The following is a 17,897-nucleotide window of genomic DNA, read 5'->3' as shown; positions in this document are numbered from 1 at the left end:
AAGAATAAAAAATAAAATAAAAGTAGAGAATAATTTTAATGAAACAATATATTAAACATTCTGCAATGTGTGACTCCACTGCATTTATAGATTATTTCTGAACAAAAACATTCCAGGTTATTTCAATCTCATGATGTTCTGCAGGCTGAATAAAAAAAGAAAAGTGAGATAAGTAGTCTATGGATACAATTGCTATGCGGTCAACTTCATAGTAAAGCAGCAGAGGGCATGAATAGTAACAAGCAGGGACGTGCACAGGTGGGGCATAAGGGCCTTGCCACTCACAAAGTGTGATAGTGTTTTGTAAAAATGGCCATCAGTGCAGGAAAGGCCCATCGCATCAAGTAAATGCTCAGCTGATTGCATCTTACCAAGTTAACATCTCCGAAGTCTAAGGCTTATCATAACAAAGTGTGTTCTTTGTCCAAGGTCATGAAATTGATGTGGGATAAACCCCCCTACTGCGATACTGATACTCAGCGCCCGGCATTCCTCTTCAAGAGAGACACAAATTAAGAATGTAATTGTTTTTATTCCTATAATTATAATGTTACATTTTTGAATGGAACTGCTGTAGTAGTATAAATATTGTTCTACATGTTATGCATAGTCCTACATTTATCGAACTTTGAGAGATGTTATTTCATTGGATGTTAGTTATTCTTTATTTTGATGAGAGCAAAATGCCAAATGTTAATTTAATGTTGTTTGCTGATGCAAAGTCAAGTAAAAGATATTTGGGGTGGTGTGGGGTCCCCACACCAGGGGAGCATCCAATCGCAGTGTGACAGTCTGTGACCTAAGTATGACTTATGTGAACAGTATGACAGTATGATTAATTGGGGCTACCCTAAGTGGTGCTTGCTTCCTCTGGACACGTTTTACCATCTCAAGAGTTGAGTTCCATCTCGTTCCGACTCTTGTTTCTTGTTTCTTATGTTCAGCCTGCTTCTCTTTCACTGCTGTGTCATTTGTGCCCAACAACCTTGCGGTATTTAGCCAAAGGGTTTTCAAAGCCACTGTCTCGCAGTGACACAGTCACAGATCTTTGAAAACTGTGCAGGGCAGATGCTCAAAGGGCAGTAGTCTTGCTGCAGCAATCATGTTGCATCAGAACTTTAGTAGATTCTAAATTCGTTTTTACTTTAGTAGATTACTAAAAAAATTATTCACGGAATACAGGCAGAATCAAAGTTTGAATCAGTTCATTCAATAGGCTATTGCCCAGTTCCCCACCATGTCTCTTTCAGGGCTCCATAGATGCTGACTGTCAATGTAAAGAAAACTTTCATTTTCAAGGACAACCTGTTAACTGTCACATACCCAAGTTGCACTTGGGTAAGTATTCTAACCATAAGCATGTGACAGTCAACAGGTTGTAGTAAGTTACCTTGGATGGTGACTATCAAATGACAACCCCACTCCAACATAGAAAAATAAGCATCCAACAACCATGTGATTGAGCAACAACCATCAAATAATAACGTCACTCAGCTACAACATTGTTATGACGTCTAAAAAAACTTTAATTCTCATTTATCTCACAACCCCTACATAATGTCAGTTGGTTAGTTTTTTACTATTGTGCAACTGCAACACAACCAAATAATTGACATGGGGATTCATATTTTAATAGGAATAGAAATTACTATGAAACGGTGCAATCTGTAATTCAAACAAACAGCTGAGGGATGGGGCTGGAGAAATGTAACCACTCTCAATTTCATTGACAGAGCTATGGATGCAAGGACTGACCATCCATTGTCACGCTTCCGTCTGGCCACCAGAGGGTGGCAGAGACTAATGGACCACAGGTGTTTCAGATCTAATTAAGTTTACTGTATACAGTATAGTTTGCTGTGATCAGACAAAGATTGAGTGTGTGAGCACTCTAAATACGCAACAGGGTCGCTACATCGAAAGTGGATATGATGTTCTCAGTGTTGAAGCCACACAGTGACACTATAGGCTATGGAAAACCAAACAGGCTTGTAGCCAGTGAGAGGGAGGGGGGTGACTTCCAATCAGGAGGTATAAAGGTCATTATTGTTCATATTACTGTGTTTTATTGTTTATAGTTGATGTATGTGTTGTTGTTGTTTGATAGTCATCCAGAATGTTGTACAGTTGGGTGGCTTGATAGGTTTTATTAATTTTGCACATTTCTATGGTTCTAAAAGAAAGTAAAGCATTTGGATACTTTGGAGAGATTTTGGGACACCTGGAGAGGTTTCAAGGGAACCACTCACAAAAAGCTGTATAACTTCTGTTCTGTTAGCATAGCAACACAATTCTTTTGCACACGTGTTAACAAGTTGCTGAGGCATGGTGTCAGCTCTTGTGACCTATAGTAGACTTGTCAATGTTCTGTGGAAGATGACTTTGAAAATGAAAAAATACTTTGGATATTTTATTTGCACTTTGTCTCCTTGTCATTTGTAGTATGTTATTCTGAACTATGATCTGAGCATATCCACACAAACAAGGTGTTGCCTATCAAATGTCATCCTTCTTTTGCATCTGATCATTTCTAATGTTATAAGCAGTTTAGTTTGGGTATGTTTTTAAGGCGGAAATTAGTCAAATAGGGCATAGCGCTTAAGAGGTTAAGAGAGGGTGTTTTCTGTTGCCCTTTGCCTACATTTATATTTTACATTGATGGCATTTAGCAGACAGCTTTATCCAAAGCGACAATTACATTTGTTTATGTAAATGAATCATCTATCCATCAGTCATCATAAGAAAAAGTAATCTATGGTAGGACCAGGGGCTATTGGCAGTCACAATGCTAGAAGAAGGAAGGAGAGAAACTTGTACAAGAAGGTAGTGGGGATGAAGAGGTCTTTAGGAGGGACTGTTAAGATGTAGCCTGAAGAGATGGGTCTTCAATCTACGGCGGAAGATAGGTAGTGACTCTGCAGTCATGACAGGAGTGGGAAGCTTGTGGGGCGCCAGGACAATGAAAAGCTGTGACCGAGTAGCACGACTGCTGCATCCACGTAGAGGCCAGCCAAGGTGGAAGAGTGGAGTGATCGGGCAGGGGTTTGGGGGCTGACCATTGCTTGCAAGTAGGGAGGGGCTGTTCCCTTTGCCGCCCGGTAGGCGAGCACCAGGGTCTTGAATCTGATGCGAGCTGCTACTGGGAGCCAGTAAAGGGTGCAAAGGAGGGGAGTGACATGGGAGAATTTAGGGAGATTGAACACCAGATGGGCGGCAGCATTCTGGATGAGCTGCAGAGGCCTGATGGTGGGGGCAAGGAGACCGGCCAAGAGTGCGTTGCAGTAGTCAAGGCGAGAGGTCACAAGTGTTTGGACCAAAAGTTGTGCTGCTTCTCTGGTGAGGAATGGACGGATCCTTCTGATGTTGTAGAGGAAGAATCTACAGGAGCGTGCTGTTGCTGTGATTGGCCTTTGCTTGAAATTGCTTACCTTGTGCTCTAGCCTCTCAAGCTCATCTCTGCATTTTTGATTTACTTTCTCAAGTGTTCCTGTGTTTTGTTATTTTCTAAAGTGTTAAGACTTAGACTTTATTATTCTCTAGTGTTTCCCTGCCTCTTCCTGTGATTAACACAAGTAAAGCGGCATTTTAGGCTTGAACGAGTATTCCCTTGTCTTGTCTATCTCTGCTCCTGGGTCCTACCCTACACAACCTCACATCCATGAGATCAAAATGATAGTTTTCACCATGCTTTGGAACTATACAGTGTTTGTTTACAGTGTTTGTTTACAATTGCATTGTGTAAAGATTTTGGGTTCTGATAGGGTAAGACAGTTGAAGCTCATGAGGCATTTATTAGTTATATTATTCAAGAATCAATGGCTATATCATTAATTTAAAGGTCCAGTATGTAACATTCAAGCTTTCTAAAAGCTTCCTAATGGTTGTAATGACGATGTTTAATCGATAGGGATCAGGGAATGAGAACCCTTGAAAGAAATATTTCATTTGCAAATGCTGTTTTGGTCCAAAAAGTGCTTTCTAAAACTAACCTGACACTCGGTTTGCATATAAATGTTGTTACTGCCAGGGGTGTTCTAGGGGAGTGGACTAACAGATGTTCACCTTTATGGCTCTGGTGGCTGCCTCTTCGAATCATTATATTATTATTAGGGAAGATGTTGTTGTTTGGAACTTTTAACTGAATTTCGCTGCAATGACCAGAGGTGGTAGATTTCCAGCAAATTTACGCCCTTGCTCCTTTAAAAGTCAAAAAATGTATCTAACAATTCCAGATTGCCCCTTTAAAGGCACACAGTAAAGCAATTACACAGGTGTGCTAAATGACAGGGTTTGATTATTCAATAAATCCATTAGTCAATCACTGGCACCCAAATCAATTTAAAAAAAGGTTAAGAATTAATTTCAGCCCTCTGCCCAGGAGTGTTCTGCTCTGCTCAGTTTTTGATGTGTATAAAGCACAATACAGGTGTAAAAAATAACCATGTTCATTTATTGTTTTGTCATTGACGCTTCTGTTATGCTCTCTACATTTGACTGCTGGTTGAAATACTTTTTTACTGATTTATTTATAATAAAAAAAAAAACACTTACTTGTACCTTATTGAATGTACACATTAAATAAATTAAAATTATGAAATTGTGGTGAGTTTTTTTTACAGTATGTACAACACCAAATATGTCCATCAATATATGGACTATGTGCCACTTTCAAACTGTTTCACCCTAAATCCTATAACCCCTATATGCTGATTGTCAGTGTAAGAACCTCTACCACAAAAGTGTTGTTCATACACTCAAATATCTGGGCACATTCGAACTTTGGTGTTGGTGACTAGAGCAACACAAGTTTAATCCTGTGAAGCAGGATCCAGGACGAGCCCCCACTTGTTATGTTCCCACTCAAAATAAAAGGGAACTAACACAAAAGCACCTTGACAAACGATTCTGAAAGGCAACGATGAGGATGTCCTAAAACGTACCCCCCATGGACGCCACTAGATTTGCTAAATCAGGGCAAATTAAAAGAAAACCCAAACTAAATGAAATGGCAGGGAGTCACTGAAATGGCTTGTCTTTGAAACCTAACCAAACACAGGGAAAAGCAACACAGATGTTTTTCGACTCTGAGTAGCAGGAGGTAACCAGAAGTGTTATCCTCCCAGCAGCTTGACTTCCCCTGAGGCCCTGGGCTAGCAGGTCTTAATTACACCACCTAAGCAAACAGCACAGTTGAGACCCATATGGACTAACGAGATGACTCTAATTGGTGTGTAGACCTAACTACACTCAATCTCCTCACAAAACCTGTACCAGTTATATTCAATATGCAAGCTCTTTAAAATGCGGTGTTCTAATGATTCTTAACTCCTGACTACACACAACCAGTGCATTATTTTGCATGGTTTTGACAATTCAGTGATTACACTGATACTAATGTCATCAAATGGACGTCTCTGGACTCTAAGTGCTTTGGTTAGTAATCAAGGCCTGGGGGGTCTAGTGTTAATAAAAAAAGTATCTACAATACACTCTGGATCTAAATGTGCAATATAGAGGATATCCAGTGTGGTAATCATTAGCTACCTATGTCTTTGGCTTGAGAGGGTAAGGGTCGCCGCCACTGTGTGACAAATTTGTAGGCGTCCAAGCGTATCTCGATGACATTGTTGAGTAGGGCCAGGAGTGGGGCAAGGGGGAAAGCTGCCACAAATATGGTGGTGAAGCCAAACTGTAAAACTGAAACACAATCACAGAGGTTAAGCAAGGAGTCAGGCATACATTACACAACTTCTAGAATCTTACTGAGCCAACTTCCTAACTCTCTCTTGATCCTGACAAACTCCCCAGTCCCTGCTGATGACAAGCATACCCATCAGGGATGTACCCGAATCTGAATACTATATTTGGATGTGCACAGATAATGAGATTTAAACAGATACAAATACGTGCCGAATATGAACTTCATTATTCTCAATTTCTGAGGAGTTTTGTCTCGATGCAGATCTCATGGAAAAGGTGAGGAAGTGCTTGAAATTGGGGCAGGGATTTCCACCAGAATTTTCTTTCATGTAGAGTGTTGAATACATTGCCCTGCATACGTAATGGGACAGTGAAGCATTTTTTCTCCTTTTAGCTCTATACTATGGATTTGAAATCAAACAATTACTATGAGGTTAAAGCAGAGATTCTCAGCTTTTATTTGAGGGTATTTGTGTACATCATATCATTTCATTCCATCACATCATTTGTGCAGGCATAAGAGGGCTTTCAATGTCGAATATTGATTCTAGGCTTTGTGTTTGCCTTTGGAGTCTGCTATTGGTGTCTGTCTACAAGAGAACCAAAGAGGTGTCACTGCAAGTCAAGGAAGCCATTATTAGGTGTTATGGTTTGGCATGAGTAGCTGCCACTAGAACTGGCAACTTGTTTTAATTGATGATGTAACTGCTACCGGCAAAGTACTTGGAACAAAAACATCTTGTCTGCTCGAGTACAAGCAAATGCCTCCAAATTAAAATGCCTCTGATTTGTTTTAATCACTACTGCAATTTTCAATTACTTTAGGAAAGACAAAGAAATGGGAGTGAATAGAGCAAATAGAAAAGAAATGTGTCAAAACCATCTCAGTAACTTCAAACCAAGTCATAGTTAATTTTTGTTGATTTGACCTTGCAATTCTGAACTTGTTCTACTATTCCAATTCACTCCCATTTTTTGTTAGAAGTGGCTTAAATTAGCAGTGGTTATCTTAGCTAAATCGAACCGTGGATAACAGTCGTTCCTGACCCATAGACTACTTTCATGGTAAGGGACCATCTAACTAAACCTGGGCTTAGGGTGAAAGGGCACATACTCATCTCCAGGTATTCATCAAACAGTCCATAGACATTCATAGGCTGCAGGTTGTAGTCCTTCTCCCATTGTGGGAAGCTGGCCTTGGCCTTGGCACCATGCTCTTGCCTAAGCCTCCGTCTTGTCCACCAGTTCTGGATCAATCTGTCAACCAGACAAGTATGGTGTTACTTTAATGCCTCGCACAAGGAAAGATTTAATTTGTACACATAGATATCAAGCTTCACACACTAAATGATGTGTTGGCATGCACTTTTTAAACTTGTGCCCTGTAACTCCTATAGTAAGTCATGAGAGGAAAAAGTATATTAGTAGGTCTGTAAGCCCCCTATTTTCAAGCAAAAAACATCTCTACACTTTCACAAATGTAAAAAAAAGGCCCATTCGGTAACACAAACAGCCTAGTGTGCGTGTGCACAAAATATCCATTTGGCTCTTAATTCGCAATCCTATGTCCTTAAAGTGCTGATGTTAACAACAATCAAATTCATCTAAGACTTGGTTAATAATAGGTTAATAATGTAGTAGGGAACTAAATACAGTGCTTTTCACCAAATCTCCTAAGACCCTAAAAAAAAAAACCCTCTCTGACAGTATCCGCACATGACAGATGATCCTGTGCTGCCACCTGGTGACCCATCAGAAAATGTCTAAGTTCAAAACCATATCCTGGTTTTGAACTACAGGTACAGCGGCAATTAACTGCTCATTGATAAAGATGATTAAAAACAGCACCTGCGCCACCTGTTACTGTTCTACAAACCCAAAGCAATCTGGTCGAAAGATTCACTCCATGCATACAGTGTGAAATCCACCCTAATGTTGCTTATGATTCTGTTCAAGAAATCATTGATTCGCAATTGGACAAACAAAGAATCAGGGAATGCAACAGCACCACCCTGTGTCCGGTACTGGAACCCACAGGAAAAGGGCATCTCACCATCGATAACAGACAACCCAACAAAAAAGATCCCTTGTCTCAATGGCCAATGATGCAACTTTATCCAGAGTTGCCAAAAAGCACAAAAGCCAAATTCTTCCCCACAGTTGATGTGGCAAATGGCTTCTGGACTAAAAGCCCCACCAGATGATCAACACAAATTATACAATATACTTTCAACAGATGGTCCTTTGACTATTCAAACTCGTTAGCAGAATTCAACCTTCTCTTCCATCACACAAGCCAGACACAGCACCTAGAGGCAACCTCATTTATGTTGATGACATTCTTATGAGGTGTGAAACAGGGTCTCACCACCTCAAAGAGATTGATCATGTGCTTCCACTTGACGCAGCCGGCATCCCGAACAGTCACTTTGGCAGGTCAATTATGCAAAAAGCAACAATACAATGTCCCAGACCTGACCTCAAAATTGTGTCAGTGATGACACTGACCCAACCTTTCCTCTGTGCGACACAATTCTGCTTTTGCCTTTGCAACACCACTACTTTGATGGAAACAACTGCCAAAACATGCCAGTGGCATTTGTTGATAGCTGCTTTTTTCATCACAAGGTCGACTTACGAGTTGCATTGGTCAAATTTCGAACAACAACCACCCTTGTCAACCCCAACTGTTCCAGTCGGGCACCAAAACCAGTGGGTATGCTGAGAATGCAGGTATCCTTATCCCTTTACAGGAAGCCGTACCGCATCCCATCACATGACCATCTCTACTGACTTTAACTATGTCAAGCTTCTTGGGCCACCGACTAAAGTAGAAACAGAATGGCATGAAATTCTCTCATGGCAAAATGAAAAACAAGGAACTCATTCTGACATGTGAAAACCTCCAAATGCCCTGGCACAGACAAAGCTGGCAATGACCACGCAGACTGCATATCCAAATCTGGTGCCCTAGATGGTACACCTTGGTCCTGCAAGCCACCAATGCTTCATGCTGTCACCCACTGCCATACGTAATAACCTCCCAAACCTCAACATGACCACGCCCAAGACGCCTTGCTAACTCACTGGTTTGATAAAGCTGACTTTGTCACAATGCAAACCCACTGAACAAACCTTGACAAACTTCGCTAATCTTAAAATTTGACTAAACACGATTTCTCAAAAGGTTTGCTGGTGTGCGCCTCGTATTCAAACACCTCTCACAAGTGGGTTGTCCCCAAGACACACAGGGGGGAATGATTGTGCATGCCCACGATGAGCCTTGTAGGGTCATCAAGGGGCCAAAACTCTTGTGACACTGACTCTCCCACTGCATCTCCTGTACCAACCAATAGATGTCACTGTAGCCACTACTTACACAGCCCATCAGTTTGTGGCAGACCTGCGCTCTGACCTCCAAACTACCTTTGCCTATGCTCAGGAACACGTGGAAAAGAGTTCAGAAGGTCATAACATCTACTATGACCGGAAAGCCTCTCAACAAGAGCTCACAGGAGGGAGACTCATAGAGGATAATGCCCATGTGCAAATGGTACACACACTCAGGGGGGACTTCCTCAGAATAGTTAGCTCCGCCATTGATACTCTAGCTATGAACAGAATCCTATTCCGTGTAGACCCAAAAGCTAAAGAAATTAAATTGATTTTCTTCTAAACCTTACAATCACTGATACTGAGAACATCCACAGGTTGAAAACAGTGTTGAAAGATGGGTTGGGGCAGAACAATGCACTCCGTGGCAGCCATCTGACATGGAACAATGCCATGCACCACCACCACCCAGGTCAATATAGCTGTGGACGAGTGGTCAATACACCAGCCACCTCTGCCAACCTAACCTTTGTCCATCAGGACACCACTACCCAAATTACTCTTCCTAGCCAAACACTTTAACATACCAAAGTCCATATTGAGGACATAGCCTTATACCACTTGACAAGTGATACGTTTGAAATCCCAGAGGCTTTTGCCAAACACACTCTTGAGCTGCATACCTCCGTCTAAGACAAATTCATTATGAGGGGACCACGGTTGTTGATCTTAGTCTACTTAATGATGACCTTTTAGCTACCCCCAAAGTCTCTCATTTGCTCCTGGACAATGGCTGACAGATTTCTTTGTGCTATAGTAATCAATGGTTACTGTATATCCTCACAGGAATTATAACCTTACTCACATTTTCAGCTAAATTTGTCAGCATCAGAACACGCTGGCCACCTATGCTAAAGTCACAAGTCTAGACTCTTTCAAGTTTTTGATAGCCCTAACCCTGAACTAAGACACAGTTAATGACCTGCACCATCAGTGACTTAAAGCAGTGTTTCCCAAAGTGTGGGGCGTATGGCAGGGGGGGGGGATAAATCCCAAACGCCGATTGTACAAAAACGCCCAGGTGGAAATCTGTTTAAATATGTTGCACACGAGAACTGTAAACAAACACTGTCACTGTTGCTAGGTTACAATTTAATCGACACGCCGGCTCTCATGCCATTTTGTATGAATTGTTAGCCTGGCTATCCACTCAGAGAAAAACATAGACAAATTCTTGTCAGTGTCACCCCCCCCCCCCCCCAAGTGTTGCAGGTAAAGCCACAAAGTCGAAGATCAGAAAATATGACGAGGCATATCTCTCTTTCAGGTTCACTTCTACTGACGACGGTGTGGAGGAGCGACCAGTGTGTGTACTGTGTCTCAAAACTCTTGCGGCTTACAGCATGAAGCCCTGTAAGCTGAGGCGTCACCTTGAAACAACACACTCAAATGATGCTGACATGCCCCTTGACTTCTTCAAGAGAAAGCTCAATTAATGTGTAGAATAGTAATATGGTGCAGGGAAAATCAATAAGTTCTGTGTAGGCTTTTTTCAATTCATGATTTCAACAAGAAGGATAGGAATGTGTAAAATAGGAATATGGTGTTATTTGTTATGTTACGTGTTATGTTGATTTTCTCTCCACAATGTAACTATTTTTAATTAAAAAAAAAAGTTTAACTATAATTGCATCTTTGTATTGTTATTTATAGAGAAAAAATGCCGGTTTGTACAACTATGCAACAAATAATTTTTTTTACAATCATTTTACCAAGAAAGATGGGGATGACGTTGTGTGCGGGGGGGGGCTGAATTATTTTCAATTACCAAAGGGGGACCTGACTGAAAATGTTTGGGGACCACTGACTTAAAGTGTGATTAGTTAAGTTAATTAGTGATTAGTCCCTTGCCTTTACAATCAAGTAACTCTCTACATAGTCAATAATTTAATATGCCCTGGTGAAGATCTTTACTCCCCCCTGCACACACACAGCACAAATATTTTTCCTTTCTTAGGTGGGAGAAAAGGAACTAAGTGGGTGAATATGGCTGGTTAAGCTCACCTTCCCCTGACTGCAAAGGAACCCTTCTGAAAAAAAGGAACTTCCAGACAGTCTTGTCAACCATTATTATCAAATCTGCCATCTCTATCCTACTGCCTGTATTAGTGACACATACACCACATGCTAATCTGAAGTATACGCTAAAACATTCCACGACTAGCATAGGATACTGTCTTTGACTGTTGGGTGGTTCATTTGAGTTTCATACACTGTAGCTCACAATTTTGGCTGGAGACTTCACATTTTTGTTATTAGAAACAGCATTATTTGTTGGTCGTGACCCAGGTTTGGCATGGTCAGCCACTTCTAAATTACTTTTGCATAAATAGAAGTGAATAAAGTAAATGACTGCACACCCACTGCAGGTGCAAAGGGAGTATGACATGAAACTGTAATGAAAAACTCCATCCAACACAGTTTACTTGCAAAAATCACTGCGTTTAATAATCACTGATGTTTCGGTCAAGAGAGTGTAAAAATAAAATGTAAAATATAAGTAAAAAATTGCTTTTTACTAAAGTTTATAAACAAAAAGTTTGACAAAGTATAGAAGCTTGTATTGGTTGTATATTAAATACTAATCTTGTTATTATCATATCAAAACACCTGATACCAAGGGATTTTTCATTTAGAATATTTTGGAGAACAACGGATAAATATCTGGCTGTCCGAATTGCAGATTTTTCTTTTACATTAATACACCATACGGATCACTCTTATCTGATATTCAAGTTTTACTCACAAACACCCCTTGAGGAAATAGTTATTGAATACACTGTTAAACTGGTTTAATAGTATAGGCTATGGATAGGCCATACTCACGGGTAGCCCAGCTCCATTACATTGTTCCAGGTCTGCTTGAGCACCATGATGATTCCCATTTGCATGCAGAGATCAATCAAACAGCCACTGGGATGGCACTAAAAAAAATGGGAAAACATTGAACAATCACGACACAAATCTTCTCTTTTCATCACAGTAGTATTAATTGACCTTCATTATGACAACAAACACTTGACCACAGAGGCATTGAACTTTCGTAGATATCCTCCGGTGAAAACATTTGGAACTACAATTGTATTATGGCTAAGTGAAGAGAAAAAAAATCGGTGATGGGACAGTTGTACTTTTGTATGTTGTATTTTTGGCATTGATAATACTTAAACATTTTGAGAAAAAGTTGCATTACTTAGAGAATAAAGTCAAAATAAAATGTTGAGAATAAAGTCAACATTTTGAGAATAAAGTTGGTTATATTTCATGATTAAAGTAGGAGATTATTTGCATGCCTCCCTGTTGCTCTGCACCACAGTTGAAATTCCCGTGTTAAATGACCTGGCATGGTAAACTATAGCATACTTGTTAGCATGTACCAGACTGATGGCAAGAGGAATGTGTGGAGAAAAAAAGGAACTGCCTAAAATCCGCAACATACCACTTCATCTGTAAAACATGATGGTGAGGGTGTACCAGTGGGCCAGTGGTTAAACGGTTCACGCCGCCATCGCAGCGGGGGTCGACCTCAATGCCGCTGAAGGGGGAGCTATTCTGCCCCCCTACATTGAGAGCCGTTCCCCCGAGGAGACAAATGGCTGTGAGCTCTGTGGGATGTTTTGAGAAGTGTCGGAGCCGTATATGTGATGGGATGAATTCTAATTGTCTAGAAGTCTCCTTACAAACAGCTCCTAATTTAAATTCTGTGGTAGAGTGATATAAAAGCAGAGGTCAGCGAATAGCTTGCTCTCTTTTCTTTGTCCTATTGTTTTGTTCTCGTCATGAGCTGTGAGTAAAATAGTTTGAATGACCTGTGGTCATCTCTCTCTCTCTCTATCTGTCTATATATTATTTACCATAGAGGGTAGAAATGTAAAAAATGTCTATGAAGTAGTTGCATTGTAATAGTTGTATAAGTATACAGTATTATTGAAGCCTCATTTGATTCATTCTATTTGACCATTCTTGCACTAAATCAGCACAAACTCAACAATTATTTGCACATAGTGTCGAAAGTCTGGCCCTCCCCCGACTTGCAATCTCCACCTGAGCATGTACCTGCACCTGAGCAGAACTTCAGAAGGGGGCTTCGGTGCTTAAATCATGGCAGGGTTCCTTATGGATGAGCGGGGATGCCGGTGTCATGTGGGTACCGGTGGAAGTACCTACATGAAGACTAGAAGTGTCCGGGGAAGCTGAGAGCTCGGCTCAGGGGATGATTCAAGATGGGCTTAAATAAGAGGTTGTTGAGCCAGAGGGGGGAGAAGAAGATGGTGATGTCAGTGTCTCTCCTGGGGACCTCCCTGTGACGGTTCCCGCTCCCGCTCCGCTCTCTGAGGAGGGGCAGCTGGGGTCGGGGGTGGCGGATGGGGGGGTACCTACGGAGGCTGTGGCTACAGAGGCTACGGAGGAATATGTCGTAGGGCTCCTTTGTGACATGGATTACTCGCAGCTGGATTTTGATGCTGAGAGTATGCACTACTACCACACTGAAACATAATCCGCCAAAACATACTATATACTACTGATGGTATGTGCTACTAACACACTGAAACATAACCAGCAAAAAAGCACACTATATACTACTGATGGTATGTGCTACTAATATGCTAAAGTATAACCAGCAAAACATATTATATACTACAAGTGATACGTGCTACTAAGGTACTGAATGTCTAATGGCAAGAAATACTATTCAGACATAAAACTGATCAAATAACTTGGGGTTGATTTATGTTGAAAGGAGGTTTTGCCTGTTTTATGATTTGAAGGATGAAACTGATCTGTCTAACTATGTTTAACAAATAAATTTGAAATGTAATAAATTGGAAAGGGAAAGAGAGAAAGGAGAATTAAGTCAAACTTGAGAGAGGTTTGGGTTGAGTCCAGAAGGCAGTGGGTTCTAATAAAGTAGTCAAGGACGACCCAGAGGGTGGGTAAGGAGGAACTGTAAATGTCAAGGGGACCTAGAAGCTTTGCTCATGTGAAACAGTTATGCTCAGAGATGCTCATGAAGGGGCAGGGTTATACAAAACTGGTTGTTAGGTGTATTTTAATGGGCATTTTCCACAGATGTCCGAGGAGGACGGATCCCCAGGAGGTCTAGCCCAATCAGGGTTTCCACGACCAAAATCCTCTCTGGAGAGAGTTTTCGAATCGGAAAGCCCCCAGTCTGAATTGCTGTTAGTATCAGGAGTGGGCTCACTCTTTTGGCTGCCTATATTCAGCGGAAGGGATTGCTAGGGGTTGAGTGACCACTTCACTTGTACTAGGAGGTGGGCCATTGTAGATCCTCGGCTGAGGGTACAATGCTAAGATGGCACATGCTGAAATAAACCGTTGAAATTGGTTAGCGCTGTTATGGGATGGAACCATTTCAAATATGTCTCCAAATGATATGTGCCTAATTTGTCCATTTTTAACTCAGTATGCTTATTAGCTTTGCTAATAGGTGGTTTTGTAGCGACGCAAAAACAAAACGTTAATACCAATAATTAAGCCCATTTGAAAAGGCCTGAGGAAACAGTGTGAGTTTACTCACCTCCTCTAGTTTCCAGCGATTGATGAGGCGAAGATATGCACCTGGCCGACCAGTGAATCTGCCGGAAAGGAAAAAATGCTTTGACTGGCAAATCACTTGCCTTACAATATGTGTAAATCATAACATCATACATATGATATGATAATTGTGCCCAAATCACTACACACTCGTGAGCCAAGCGTGGAGTAGAAAGGAAGCGAGACATGGTAATGTGAGGAAATGCACCGGTCACATTAGCAGGCACACACAGTCTAGTATTAAATCTAATTGGTTTGTCTTTGTGCTTTTTTATTAAAGGTGTAAGGTGTAAACTTTCTAATGGTTGTAATGACTATGTTTAAACGGTAGCAATCAGGGAATGAGATCCCTTGAAATAAACTCTGTTTTGGTCCAGAAATGCGCTTTCTATAATAGAATGTCTAAGGCAGACACAGGTTTGTTTACAATTGGCCTGACTTTATGTGTGGAGTGGACTTGATTTTTGCCTTTCTGTCTTGTAGTTGCCTCTTCAAATTAGCGCAGTCATGCAGAAACACCACAGCTAATGTCAGACACTGCAAGTCAATTTCGGGGGGTTACTGTATATTATTATTAGGGAGGATGCTGTTGTTTGGAACTTCAAACTGAATTGAAACAAACTTCAAACTGAAACAAGAGCATGAGCATGACCAGCACTTGTGGAGATATTTGTATCATTTCACACAGACTGCACAGGGGTCTCACCTGCCCAGGAAAAAAGCAATGTAAAAAGTGGAACTGTTGAGGTTGACAAACTGAAAAAGGAACATCTTGAGGGTAAAGCTGTTATCCCACTCCGACTCTGTCCTGGGCTGCTCTGTAATGACCAAGTTAGGGAAAGAGTAAGGGAGAAAAAGAAAAAGAGGGAAGAAGAGAGGGGAGAATGACAAAGAGTAAGGAGCAAATGAAGACTCTCCTTTGTAAATACTATAGGTTGCCGTTGCATTGAATACACAATGGCTTTAAGTACAAAAAACATTATGAAGATGCCCCGTATGTATATAACAGATGTGCAAATGTAATTACCTAAATTGGTGAGCAGGAGAGCGACTTTTTCATACAACTGAAAAAAAAACAAGGTGACCAGTTGGAAGGGTTAAGTGAACTATTACATTATTTTGGTTGAAGGAATAGTTCACCCAAATACAAAACATGTATATGGTTCCCATGGGCTAGGAGAGACTATAATTCAAGGTTTAGATTTGTTTGAATAGCTACTGCTAATTTAAGACAATTTATACTGTAGCCTCTGCTAACCAGAAACGAATGGGGCAAGTAGACAACATATGTATAACTTGTTTTACTTATTCTATTTGCCCCATTCACTCTTATTGTTTTAGCTAAGGTTAAAAGATGCGATCTAAAGCCGAAACATGGATTACAGTCTCTCCTGGCCCAGAGATCTCATTAAAGGTCAAGAACCATCTCACAATTTTTTGTAATTTGGGTGAATTATCCCTTTGAAGAAACTTTTTTTTGCAATCACTTTGGCACAAATTTCACATCTGTGCTCAACTTTAAAAACTCTTAAGGTCGGACTGAAATTTCATATTGTAGAGAACATGGTGGGGGGTCACATATTCTCCTTTGTTCCTGTCGTAAACCATACACACACATTCCCAACTATGAGGTTCCATTGGGGCCAAGACAGCCAAGACAGACTTCCAATTGTTCTTATCTGAGTCCTCATCACCAGAAATCTCTCATCAGACCCTAAACCATGGAGTACTGGCTTTGCATCAGAGGGTGTAAATGGCCAACGCCACCCCAACATCCTAAGGAAGGTATGAAAGAAGGAACATTCAGAGAACGCACTCATACACACACACGAAACACAGACAAAAGGGTTTGTGCACATGACTGACTATGATCATTTCTTAAACACATTATAAATGCCAACGTATTACCTGTTGTAATGTATTTTGAATAGTGTGTGTAGTCCTTGCAATTTACTTATCTTTATCCTAAATGTGTTATTACAAGTCTTACAACAATGCTTTAGATTGTAATATGAAACAAAAAATTTAGCAATAATTGCAGACGTGCATATGCTCATAAGAATATTTTAGAAATGATATCTTTATTGCTGGATTATCTGCATTTCCCTGCAGCCAGTCCTGAATGAGAGGTGAGATTTCCTCTCACCCAATCACAATTGTGGCTGGGACCAACTTGTATTTCAAACACGCCTCCTTTTTCTGGCAGGAGAAAGGCATAAAGAGCTTTGACTCAACATTAACTTTATGGTCTTTGGCTTTTTGAAACTGGAAGAGGCTCTCTGCCTATACTCTATTCAAATGATCCCCTCAAAGGGAGTGACCGGCTCTGCACAACTGGAGACAAATGCACCTTGCTTTCTACCAAGGAGAGACCCAACCATGGTACTATGAGCACAACAAGCTCCACGACTGAAAACATCCAGGAGGGTGTGTTGGACTCAAGCCTTGGAATCTGATCAATTCTGTAAATATTGACAGAATGAACTTTCTTCATCCTTGAGCTATAATGGCATTGCAATGTTTCTCCAAACCATTATAATTATGATTAAAGTATTTTTTTCTTTGCAAAAATCTAAAATCATAAAATCTAAAATAACAAATCATAGCATACAACAAATCATTTCAACAACCGTGGTTATTAGATGGCACTAGTTGCTTGGACCAGTTTTCAAGAACTAATGCAATGATCGAGTAGAAAATTAGAACTAGGAATCCCCCAGCCTGGAGGCTGTTGGAATCGGAGTAGGTTCCCTCTTAGCTTGCTGGAGGTTGAGTGACCACTTTACTTGGACGGGGAAGCGTGAGTTGTCAAAGCCCCTCGACTGAGGGCATGGTGCTACTCCGGAGAACTCAGCAGGGCTGATAGAGGAACCGAGAGTGTTCGGTGGTTGGAAAAGCCGATGCTGGATGGAGCCTCTCTAAAATTAGATTAAATCAGACCGAGAACGGACAGATAGGGTAAGATTTAAATTCATTTGTTCCTTTTATTTACTTTAATTTATTTGTATTTCTTTTATTTCTTAAATTACTTTATTGCTACATTGCATTACCATGCTGTAACGCTTAAAGTTTTAATAAATTACAAAACTGCATTTAAAGAAAAATAAGTATTTTAGTTCTTGTTAGAAGTTTAGATAGAATTGAAATAGTCACCTAAGTTGTGTTATTCTTGTTAACTGTAAAAAGTTAAATTTCACTGCGCATATTACATCATAGGATCTAAATGGTTATTCTAGCCTCTTTGTTTA

The 17,897-nt window shown here is 40.6% G+C and overlaps 1 protein-coding gene across 1 annotated transcript in view; it reads right to left on the bottom strand.

Annotated features, from left to right (window-relative positions):
- Positions 1–17,897, bottom strand: part of LOC310820249 (anoctamin-4-like) — a gene marked incomplete at both ends in the record, with an annotated part of 89,269 nt that overhangs the window by 4,439 nt on the left and 66,933 nt on the right. The window contains 6 exons of the mRNA XM_083691831.1: positions 5,545–5,697; positions 6,815–6,957; positions 11,920–12,017; positions 14,633–14,690; positions 15,356–15,467; positions 15,677–15,713. Coding sequence (XP_083547957.1) covers positions 5,545–5,697; positions 6,815–6,957; positions 11,920–12,017; positions 14,633–14,690; positions 15,356–15,467; positions 15,677–15,713 — 601 coding nt within the window. The remainder of the gene's footprint in view (positions 1–5,544; positions 5,698–6,814; positions 6,958–11,919; positions 12,018–14,632; positions 14,691–15,355; positions 15,468–15,676; positions 15,714–17,897) is intronic.

This window comes from Argentina silus (genome assembly GCF_951799395.1).
Source record: "Argentina silus genome assembly, chromosome: 20".
Lineage (NCBI taxonomy): Eukaryota > Metazoa > Chordata > Actinopteri > Argentiniformes > Argentinidae > Argentina > Argentina silus.
This window is presented reverse-complemented; position numbering and strand designations above follow the sequence as displayed.